This window comes from Morone saxatilis, unplaced genomic scaffold (assembly GCF_004916995.1).
Source record: "Morone saxatilis isolate NCDOM2014 unplaced genomic scaffold, NCSU_SB_2.0 Contig2, whole genome shotgun sequence".
NCBI classification, from domain to species: Eukaryota; Metazoa; Chordata; class Actinopteri; family Moronidae; genus Morone; species Morone saxatilis.
In genome coordinates, this window is record NW_023339762.1 from 7,347,370 (window position 1) to 7,359,812 (window position 12,443).

The 12,443-nt window shown below is 41.4% G+C and overlaps 1 protein-coding gene across 1 annotated transcript in view; it reads right to left on the reverse strand.

Moving 5' to 3' along the window:
* The window catches only part of lrriq1 (leucine-rich repeats and IQ motif containing 1), a gene marked incomplete in the record, with an annotated part of 35,124 nt that overhangs the window by 6,736 nt on the left and 15,945 nt on the right, over positions 1–12,443 (reverse strand). Inside the window, 9 exon segments of the mRNA XM_035664828.1 lie at positions 717–828; positions 5,707–5,805; positions 6,611–6,699; positions 6,821–6,892; positions 7,442–7,575; positions 8,478–8,567; positions 8,825–8,950; positions 10,517–10,700; positions 11,228–11,692. Coding sequence (XP_035520721.1) covers positions 717–828; positions 5,707–5,805; positions 6,611–6,699; positions 6,821–6,892; positions 7,442–7,575; positions 8,478–8,567; positions 8,825–8,950; positions 10,517–10,700; positions 11,228–11,692 — 1,371 coding nt within the window.

Below are 12,443 nucleotides of genomic sequence, written 5' to 3' on the forward strand. Positions count from 1 at the left end.
CACTACAAGTCTGTTTTCAAATGTATCTGCCAAAGGGGGAACGTTTCTCTGTGTTCCTGTTAAAGTTTATGACGCATACACAGCTATTTTGAAAGCCAATCGTGGTCCAATACGCAACATCTCAATACTATCTCGATACACATACACTAATAGACTTTTTAAGAGATATCCTGTGTCTAGTAGTTCAACTTTTGAAATGAAAAACATTTGCATATTCATAGATTCTGAATTATTCAGTGAGGGAGGAGGGAGAGGAAAAACAGATCAGACACAAATTATTATTCCAAGCCGAATATTTTTATGTCTTAAAACATGTCTCTAGGGGTCCTTAAGAAACTATGCCAACAATGATAGCAGCTTATTAAAGGATCAGTTTATCCAAATTACATATTACCTCTAGTGATATCTAGCCACGCAAATAGTTTTGGCCTTATTTGTCCAGGTGAGATATCCGTCTCTGACATTTCTGCTCTCTCTCCAGAACAGCAGGAGTGAATTTTTGGTGCTTATTGCATTGAAATGTTACATTTAAAAAGAAATATGCACGCAAGATGTCCTTCCAGAAACAATTACATTAGATAATCCACATACCTCACTGTGAAACCACAAAGACAGATATTTCACAACCTGAACAAATGCAAGCTAAACTTTAAAAGCAATTTTAGCAGCATAACACACCATCTACACCACCTTATGGCCCACATTAAGTGCCTCACCTCTCTGAGTCCCTGTCAGAGTGAGCAGGTTGGGTGTGCAGCCACTGCTGAGCTCGTTCCTGCTTAACTTGCTCCCTCTCTGCAGGGTGAAGAACCAGCTCCGCTTCGCGAACTGCACTCAACAGAAAACATCAAATAAACATCACAGGAGATTTCTCCTTTCAATTAAGCAACGTTCTTGATGACAATGGTAGCAAAGAATGAGTGTGTTGCCTAATCAGCAAAAGCTGGGGTGAAGGTGGCATATTTCTAAATGACAAGTGGTGTAATCAATACTACAGTAAAGGACTTGGGTTAACACATGCTCACCAAAGTACAAGCTTAACAAATAAACAGCTCATGCGTCTGACCTGTAGCAACATTTGACAAGTTTTACTGTAATTACAGCTGGCCGGGTTTCCCAGTGCTGGGAGAGATCATTGGTCAAAGCTCCCAGTGTTTATGTTTGTGCTTAAGGTGGTGTATTTGTTTGGAGGAGTCAGGGGCATTACTATAATACATTTAAAGTTGCTGAAAGATGCAACAGGAGAGGATCTGCTTTTCTCCAACAATTGTTGAGGCTTGTGGTTCTTTGTAAAATTGAATCCAACAGTTTGTTAAAGAAAAAAATCTGAAAGGCTGCTGATTTACGAGTTATGCTGAAATCCCATAATAAGGTCGTAATTCAAAGTAAACATTTATGTTGCGCTGACAGTAATGCTGCCGTAGATGGGTGTAAACTGATAATGAATTTTGACAGCCCAATGCTGGAACTAATGATGCATTTATTTAAGCCATTTACTTGCTTTTGCTGAGCTGTAAAAAGGAGGAAAAAAAAGAGCTTTACAGTTTTCATGGGCTAATTGAGAAGCCCCACTAAAAATGTCAAGTGATAGATGCTTCCCCTCGGGGCAGCAAAGGCCAGGAAACGGCTACTCGCACTTCCCAAAGCTGAAAATACAGAGACACAAGGCACAGGCACTCCAGAAAAACCTTCAGAGAGATATGTTTTTTAAACAGCAACTTGCTTATGTAGTGTACGTATTGTAGCATTGTGTTCTATACTAACTGTTTTTGTATATGTCATTCATATTAGAGGATTCTATATGGATAGATCAAAAGTCGCTAAGAAGACTGTAAAACTTGTAATCCCTGGAGGGGAATGCAGTGTAGCAAACAGCACCATGAAAAAAGTTCCCATTTACATTGCGCTCCAGTAGCATGGAGAGACTCCTCTCTCCCTTTTCCCCCCTGAACCCCCCACTAAAGCCCCCTCCTGACGCCCTCCAACATCCTGAATCCCCCTCCAGTGCTCCTCCAGGACATCAGGAGGGGGCCTGTAGGAGTCACGCCTGTTAAGAGGGGCTCTTAAGCACATTAAGCAATCTCGTCTCGACTGAGGAGAGGAGAACTCTGACTTAATATCAGAGAGTTAGGGAGGAGGAGGGTGGGAGCTTTGGCAAACCAGAGCTGAAGGAGAGACATGCTGCTGGCACTTTGGAGCTTTCTCCCCTCAGAAACAAACAACACAGTGTCAGGTAATGGATTAGGACCAGTGCGGGCCCCAATAAAGAAATTAAATGGTGTCCAATGAGTTGATGACCTTGTGTTGTCTTGAGTTCCAGTCATCTTAAAAACAAAAGTAATTGCTAAGAAAACAATTGCAAGAAACACAAGCATTCAAACAATCAGACAGTAAACCACTTGTAATGTTAGTAATAATTCCACTTTGCACTTGAAGCACAAAGACAGCCTGTAAGAGATGTTTACAACAGACAGAATTTAAGGTATCAGTGTGTTTGAAACAAACAAGTGTAACATGTCATCTAAACATCACATCTAAAAGGCAGAAGTGCTTGACAAACTCAAAGGGGAGGCGAAAATGCCCTCATGGAAAGAGGTGTGACATGTCTCCTTAATAACATTAATAGTGTTGTTAGTTGTACAAACAAAAATTGACGGAAGCAGTTGTGTGAAGAACGAAAGGGAGCTTGAGAGAGAAATGCAGACCCTGACTACTTTCACACCTCGCCAATCACTTCGTAATGGATTTTGCTGTCGCAAAGGTTTTTCGTAAACTGTTAGATGACTGTTCTACAGCTATTCTACAAACTGTCCAATTAGATCTTCATTTGATGCATGACGAAGCCTTTACCGTTACCTTTTCGCTTTCTCTTCTAAATAAGATTGAAATCATCCTTAGACCTGGGCATTTCAACAACCTTTGGTTAACTATGTAAAAACGCTACTAACGCAGCGTTGTAAATATGCAAAAGCTGTGTCATGTTAATGGTTGGCATTCAGATACTTGACAAACTCGAATCTTGGCTTGCTATTTGCTCATGAAGATTTGTAATAGAGCTGCCCTAAAGAACATGAAACTTTAGACTTAAGGTTAACCATTACTTTGTTTTGTATAGTATCGTGAAAACCATTTTGAGAATCCTATTTTCATGGCATTTGGAGAGTGGAAGAAGAATCAGAGCATGTCTGAAATTTGAGGATCCTAACTCAGTGTTTTTAGTGTGCCAGTGTATCTCAAACATATACTATGAGGAGCGAGCTCCACTGCCTGACATAAATAGAAACTCTGAGATTACGGAGGAAGAAATTGAATGCATATGAATGGTGGTAAATAGTCTGACATTAAGTTATTTTGGATGATGGATGATAAACACGATGATTGCGTTTCAGTTGGACTTTGTAGATGACTTGAAGTGTGAAATCAAGTTAAGTGCTCAGGAGGTAGGGGTTCCAGGCTGAAATAAAAATATATACCCTTGTGTCCCTCTGACATGAGGACGGATGTTTGGTGGGGTTGGATCTCAGTTTGGATGGAGGTTGGAAGAGTGTGTGGAGGAGAAGGGAGGGGGAGTGGAGGGCGTTGGTGGAAAGTAAGAGGAGAAACAAGGAGAAACGCTTGGAGGCATACAACATCTTCAACATCTGCAGCACACAGACACTTGACAATACAAACCATCATAAAAAAAAAATGTGAAAAGTATTTCTATGTTTTTTGCCTTTAAAAGAAAATGTCTTGTGGCTCTGCTCCATTCTCTCCCTCTCTATCTCCCTCTCTGGGTATGTAAGCCGATACCCATTTCAAGTGGGTTACTCATGTCCAGCACATCCACACAAAGAGCCCGGATAAAATAAACACGCCGCGTCGGATATCTTGGAAAGAATCTGTCATGGGTTTGGGGCTAATCACCTCCAGAAGGGGCTTGACTCAAAGCCTGAAACGTTAGCCCCTGTCGGGGAGCGCTGGCTAGGCCGGCTAGGCCCTGGGCACTGGGGATGGATCCGGAGGAGGAGGTGCCTTTCACAGGTCAGGACCAGGGGAGCAAGAGGGGAGGCTGGCTTTGGCCCATTTACAGAGACCCGGGATCACAGTACCATGAGCCAGTTCTCGACACACCACCTGACGCCGCCGTCGCCACTGCCACACGGTCACGCTATAAAAAGGCAGCAGGCGTCGTCTCCTCCAGAACCGAGCTGGTTAGGGTTACATAGTTTACAGGCTCGGGACGCGGGGTATTAAGCAGGGAGGGAAGGGTGATGTCCTAACCAGTGACCCCTGTTACTTTATCAGCTGATGTAGCTGCTTCACTTCATTGCTCGATTACACCAGTATTGTTTGATGAATTATCAAGACAAGGGTGGAGAGGAGAGATAAGGATACTGGAAAGAAACAAAACTGGAAATATTGTTGTAATGCAATAGGTCATTTGGATGGGACCGGTCCTCGACTGCCAGTTGGCAGCATCCACGGCTATACTGGGTTCAGACACGATTCCAGCATCAGTAATCAGAGCATTGGAAAGTTGACATAATACACCTGTTTAATTCAAAATAAACAGCTGATAACATAATGATGTTGTCATACTCAAACTCAGTTTTTCATGTCACAAATAAATTAGCAGCCAAAGATTTCTTATTGTGAAAAAATCAACAAAAGATACATTTGTCCATCATTGTGTAAGTTAAGAAATTTACTGGCTGCTGAAATAAAAATCTTCACAATCTTTAAAAACATTAAAATAATTTGTTGCTTCATCTTTAGCTGCACAGCAATGCATCAGTTTTAAGGGAAACAAAGGGGACTCCTTAACAACTATTCTACAAACTAATTACTAAAGCGATCCACCCAAAAGAGATAAAGTGGAACGAAAAACATCCCGAAGTTAAAGGTATGATTTTTTTTTTGTTTTTTTTCTTTTTTTCTTTTTTCAAACTGTAACATGAAATGACAAGCAAACATATCATATTTCTCCACAGCTAATTAAGGGGTATTTCATGCTTATGGCAGCATTGGACTTGGACCAGAGAGAGACAAGTCACTCCACTGCCTGTTGGCAAACACTGTTGTTACAGCGTCCCTCTGACTGCTGGATGACCGCAAGCATTGTGCTCTCTGGATGTGAGGCCTTGACCCTGGACGGGCCTTCATGATAAAAGCACACTTCCCCCGTCCTCCCCTTCTGCCCTCTCTCCAGTTCGTCTCTCCCTTTTAAGTCTGGCTGTGGACGTCGCAACACCAAATCATCTCACTACCTCAGGGCAGGGCAGGAGGCCACAGCGGGAAAGATGGAAGGAGACATTTGCCTCTTCTCAGATTATGAAACTACTTTACACCATAGTCTACTATTCTGAAGATTATTTTACCATTAAGGAAGAAATAATGTCATGTGATAAGTTAAAACCTGTTTGGCTCTTTAAAATCAATTAAAAAGAGAACTTGAGGATCGTACAGATACAGAGCCAGGTGCTTCTAAATTTAAAAAGACATTGTGGTTTCATAAAACCTGAAACTTATCCAGAAACATTACAGACTTTCAGACTTCACTGTAGTAATGTCACGACTCCATCTCTAAGTCCATGTTATTCTAACTGAATCAATTGCCCGAACTATGAAAATAATAAAAATAAAGTTGTAATAAATCAGCATTTTCTGAAGTCTGAAATGACTTCACTCTCCACTCTCAAACGTGTAGCATGTCTCAAGTCTTACCTTTTATATAATTTCTGTTGTGTTGTGCTTGCCTCTTACATGCCTCCACTGGACCCAGCTGGTAACTGCAGTTCGTGAAGTCAGGGCGGACAGCGGGATCTAGGAGAGTAAGAGAGAAAGGGTCAAAGAAGGACAAGGCAGGCCTAAAACCAGAAGCAGAAAACCAGAACCTAACATTCGGAAAATATTAGAACAGCGTTCTGGTTCCACTGAGGCAGATGACATTAGCAGTTAGTGCAGACATAGACCTGTGTGTCGATGGAGCAAGATGACAAGAGCCCTGCTATTGGAATCATGCATTTGCAATTCTGATCAAAGAGCAACCTCCCTGTGCAAGACCGTGGCATGATAACCGTGGCAGGACTACTGTTTCTTGGAGCAGAGCAGAGGTGAGGTCACCTTTCACTGCAGCCGCACTCAACCACTACAATGAATCTTAATGAAAATCATCACAGGGTGACTTGTCAAGAGGTTTCTTGGCAATCGTTATTTCCTTTGCAGACTCTCAAATAAGGCCCAATAAGAGGCGACAGGCCCTGGCTTCTGCTGTCTGTTATGGCTCGTTAACATACACGAGGTGGAAAGGTTCGCTGCTGTTTGAAGCACAGTTGAAGAAACAAAGACAAGAATGAAAAGAATCAAACATTTGTGCTTTTTTTTTCCTTTTTAGAAAATGGATTTATGTCCCGTTCTTTCTGTGCTGTGAAGGATATTCAAGAAAGAAAACATGAGAGCTTCTTACCATATCTAGCTTCAGAATCTTCATATTTACGCATTTTGCTAACAATTATGGTATCATAATTACCTTGTTTAACATTAAATGTTACACATATCAGCAAAACAGGCACATAAAATTAATACAAAGCTCAAATGTTTATTTTTAACGATACAATTCCACACTTACTCCGATGTTCCCTCTGCTGTTGCTTCTTTGACTTCATCTTCTGGGCTCTCTTGAGCATTAGAAGAGCTGTGTGGCTTTGAGTGAAGCCCCTAGAGACAACAAGGAGAAAAGTGTCTCACACAAAACCCCACAACATAACAAAACACACACTCCAACAGGGATGGAAACAATCAGAACCTCATCATGAAGTATGATAACACAAGCATTTACCATTCTTCCAGAATCATTTCTGATCGTTTGGTGAGACCACTGACCACTGAGACTGAGGCAGGAGATCTGCTTCTGAAATCACAAATAGATTGTCCCCAAAAAATGAGATGCACAAAAGTATACATTCACATTTTATTATTTTACCTCACATATTAATACACCATCATATGTAGGGCATATTACACTGTCACAACAGCAGTAGTATTAGCAGGATTTTGACGATACAAGGGTCGGATTTGAAGAGATCAGGACAAAAACCTTCTTTTTGTATCCTATTGTTTCCAGAGCAGCAACAGCCTTCAACTGTTGACTGCTGATCAGATCTGCTTTTCACACTTCGGTTCTGAGTGCCTAAAGACTACATCACCTAAGACTTAAATGTGGACAGAGCTGATTCACCCATGACACAAATATGTTGAATTGGGACATAATTAAAACATGGGTCCTCTTGATTCTTATTTTAAAACCTTGCCAGTCAGTTTATATCCAATTTCAGGATTATTGTATCATGATTGATTCTACAATGTGCTTTGATTTTACAAACTGTACCTTCAACACATATATTAAGTGGTTTATGTTTACAGCTTTAGTCACTAATGGTGTAACTCTGGGTTGTCGTACCTGCTGGAGCTCACTGGGGAAACTCTCTGCCCAGCAAAGTCCATCTGATCTCCGGCCACCCAGGCATGCTTTGACCTCCATACAAGCGGTGGTGGGAGTATGTACTGGGCAGGTTCAGGATAGGCCCCAGGAGGCTGAAATACATACATTAAACAGTGTGATTTGCAGCTCTTATCACTTTATTTGAGTACATCTTTTTATAGCTTGCTTTTTAGACAAAAGTATATACAGCAGAGCAGCCATTTATCTTAGGATGCTTTATATCTGCCTGAGAAAAAAACTGAATCCTCATTTAAAGTGTGTTCAGAAGGTGGTAATGCTGGAGCTCTAAATGGAAAAATAGAGTTTAATCTCTGTCTAGACAACATACAGTCATCATTATACCTTGGGAAAATGAAATATAATGTATACAGAAATGTCCAGTCACATTTAACTCAACTGCATGTTTTCTTTTGAGGTATTTGGCTGACACTTTTAACCAGAGCGAGTTTTTACACTCAAGGAATGCTCTGTAAGTCAAACTAACAGCTTAATTACTCTCAAGATCCCATTTTCTCTTTGTGGAAGCGCTAAATTGTTCATCCCCGCCTTTGATGTGTACCTCAGTGTCAACACATTGAGGCCGGCCACGACAGCAGCTGCACCACATCAGCTGGCCTAAACCGGCTACCATGATGTACAGCGCTGAGCACGCTCCAAAGAAAAGATCCAACGAGAGGTAAATGAAGGAAAAAAAACAGGACGACAGACCGCCAGCGTGAAAAATGACATCTGCTGGTGCAGAGCCCCCTTCAGCCCTCCAGGAAATAATCTTGTTTTTCAAGAGAATAAATTCAAAGATCAATCAGGGAGAGTGAGACTAATCCTGGAGGGGGCGATAACCAAGATGAGAAAGGGACAGGGCAAGAAAATAACTCTTCCACTGACACCACACAGGGGCTGGTAATTCAAATTCAAACTCTCTGCCCACTTTACTATCATACCAGCCCACCAGGTTTGAAGAATATAACAGAATGTCCTGTGACAGTTGCCTTACCTTGAGAGACGGTGGCTGCTCTGACACAGGGTAACGTCTGGGAGGTGAGGCCTCAGAAAGCGGTAGTGCCCAATGTTTCTCCAGAGCTGCCTTTGTGAAAATAAAAAGACTTTTTGATATATACTTCTGGACAGCAATGGGTGGGGAACAACAAAAAAAAGTGTATTCAAAACCAAATAAATCATACCATATACGTATGACCTATAACATTATAGTATTAGTTTAGAGTATATTTGTGGAAAATATATGTCTGCATTTTTGAATCCTCGTTTCTATGTCTGATAGGGCAAGGGGGTGGGGAATTACTGAACCATGAAAGCGATGAACACACAAACCTGTGTGCTTACCTCATCATAGACAAATTCATCCAGGTCCACCTCTTCAAAGGTGTCGTCCTCTCCAGTGTCCCCGACACTGACAGCAGCCAGAGCAGATGCTAGCCTCCTCCTCAGAGTGAACCCCCTCCAAAACGCCTAGGGGTACCCAAAGAAGAAATGGTACAGTAGAAAACCCTCCATGAATCACAAGGCAAACGTAAATATTGTGTGTTATCCCATTAGGGAGATAAAACATGTTAACCTCTCTTTTAATTGCGGAGTGTTCTGCTGTCTGAACTCTGCGTGACTCCGGGCTGTTCCGAGACAAATGGAGCTCCAGTGTGCCTCTAAATCCTCCAATTCCCAATGGGCTTTGGGGGGGGGGCACATTTCACTTCACATTGAGCCGAGCAGGAATCCTAGAACTCTTACTACTGCACTTCTTTGGAATCTGATTAATCACTTTGTACTACCCCTCCCCACCCCCCAGCCCACACCAACACGCACACACACTATTCTACTACAATGTCACTCCCCCTCCTACCTTAGAGAGTCCTGAAGGACTCGTCAAACACTTTGGGAGAAGTGTTGAGTAGCATGTTTTTCAGAACAGCAGCTTACACCTATATGCAGAGAGTGAGCTTAATAAACCTCCACAGAATGTATGGGGTCTAAAGATGGGTGTTCATGAGTGAAACGTGCCTCCAGCCTTCAGCCACGATATTGGAAAATATTAGTTGTATCAGTTAAACTAGGCTGCTAAATACTGAAGGTTTTAAAACCAGCAGGCACATTGACAGATTTTATGCAGACTGGTACTGAACTATTGATGAGTCGAATGACAGAAATGATAAATGATCGTTTAAGTCATTTATGAAGCAAAAATGACAAATATTTGTTTATTTCAGCTTCTTAAAAGTTTTGCTGCTCTTGTCTGTTTTACATCATTGTAAATTGAGTATCTTTGAGTTTTAGACTCTTTGGCAAACAAGACATGTGAAGAGACCATCTTAAACTATTCACATAGTTTAAGATTGTGATGGCTATTTTTTACTTTTTTTCAATAAATTAAAAAACATAACTGACAAATTATTCCGACAACACTCATTGCTGCTCTAATTCAGATGTCTTTGCATCCAAGGACATAGTGATTAAATGGACGGATTGAATGCACTACTAACACATAATCATAAAAATCAAATAGGTTGATTGATTCAATTCATGTCAGATATATCAGTCATGTAGTCACACTCAACCAGACCATTGTCTCCAGTGCTGTACAAGTTCATGACAAAAGTCTGGCAGGACCTGTTACTGCAGTGCAGACGGAGGGAAAATGATCTAAATGTATATCTCTGAAACCAGTCGAACTAACGGTAGGTTTACTTTACACATAGTGTACAGATACAGAAAGTAGTAGGCTGTCTCTTGTACTTGCAGCAGCTGTACTACACATGAGGGAGTTGATAATTTCCTGCTCCACCACCAGTGTCCTTTTAAAATAGCTTCAGAAGGAAAGTGGTTTAGTGGAGGATGATGCAAACATGGGAAAATGACAGAAAACATCCATGTGAGCTGGAGGGGTATGTTTTCTATGTAACATGGGCAACACACAGTTTGAAAATGCCTGCCCCTTAAGTATAGCATGACTCCACTTATTGGACTTCCTGTAAACTAAGTCAAACAAAATGTTTACAATGTCCAAAACTCTAACAGTTTTACCTGGATAACAGTTGCTGCATAATCTTGGCCAACAACACTCCTGTCAATATACGAAGGTCCTGATTCTGGCTTTCTTCCAACTTCTCCTCGTCCTCCCCCCTTCTCAGCTGTGGAAGGGCTGCTGATGTTCCCACATTTCTGTCTATATTTCCTCCACAGCTGCTGAATCACGACTGCTGCTGTGCTGCTCCAGAAAGGACAAACACACAGACAAACACACACAAAGTGAGGGATGTGAGGGATATACATGATGTCATATCACCTTTGTCTTTCAAAACATGAATTTATTTCTGAGCAGACATCTGGAGAGCGGGACTCTGGAGAGTTTAAGCCTGTCCAGAGCCACCCTTCATATGAAAGATCGATTGTCCTCCCAAAGATAGTGCAGTGTTAATGATGAAGCTGCGTGTTAAAATGAATAAGATGTTCAACATTTTCTGCTGTAAATCATACAAAGGAGGCTCCAATGATGACAAATGCTCTGCAACAGAAACTCATAAAATGCTGAGCTGCTATAAAAAGAATTACATAAAAAAGAGGGTGTTTGCTTTCAGCCAGCAGTGTCCACTTGTGTACCATGAAAGAATTTGGAGCCTTTCATTACAAACACTACATCAGCTGATCTCACTGATTTGTTGTCAGCAGTGTAGTGTTGGATGGAATAGATGCACACAAGTGGATGCTATTGACTCAGAACATTTGGTGAATTACTTTTGTAGGTCCAGGTTTTGATGCTTGGACACAGGTGCCATTTCAGAATTGGCGGAAATTGTTTTTCCCTTTGTTGCCAAGGAGTGAACACTGCCAGAGTTCACTTTGCTAACTGTTGGCCCCGTCTTTGGACCTGCTGTAACATTGTCAAATGTGTCAGGCCGACTCTCTGCAGCTGACTTCTTATCGAAAGTCCAGGAGCTGCATCTGATATTGCCCCTTTTCGGAATGATGTGTGGAACTTTTCCAGTGGACTCCATTTCTGGCCGCTCAGCATGCTTCTCAACATTGGTGCTGTCAATGTCAAGTGTTTCCTCAGCTATTGTTCGGCCTGCAGCCCTGTGTTCGTCAGCCACAGTGGTGTCACCATATTCATGGGCAAATCTCTGGTCCGTAGCCAGCTGCAGAGCCTCAGTGAAGTATCGGCAGGAGGTCTTTACAGCATCCAGAGAAGATGAGGCATCGCTGTGAACATACACACACAAAAACACACTGTTTTAAGTATTGACTGACTCTTTTTAGAATGGCTGCATGTACAGTAAGTGAGTGAAGAGTCTACATAATAAAAAACATGCTCAGTGGACCTATGCATTGATTCATGTGGAGTGGATGCACCCTCCTATTTAGTCAGGGAAGCTGACAACTAAATGGCAGCACAGATTTTCTAAGTTTAGTGACAGTGTATTAAACTTATAAGTAAGGTAACTAGGTAGTATAGTATACAGTTTTCTGGTTTAAAGGATCAGTGTGTAGGATTTAGTGCCACCATTTGAATACCGCTCAGCCTTCCAAATATGTAGGAGAAACTACAGTGGCCACAAAAGGCTAGAGCCAGTGTTTGGATGGATGTGCATGGTAGTTTTAATTAGATTTTGGATCTGAAAAACAGCCTAGGTACAACCTGTATAAGTGTTCAGATTTCAATATATGTGGTGCTCTGAAATGTAATCATTCAAAAGAAACTGAAGCAGTTGCAATTCTAAAAAAAAAAAACCTTAAAGGTCTACAATTCATATGGGGTTCAGAGTAATTTAGTTTATAACATACAGTACTGTTATGAAATAGTATTATAGAAGCTTAATTCAGCATGCCTAATTTCTTGAGAAATTCAGTCCATCCTGTTGCGAATCAAGTAGTAAATAAATGGAACATCAGATTTAGCTGACATTTAGTTCCTATTCTTGACCAGTTTATCTGAGGTGTGTGTGTGTGTGTG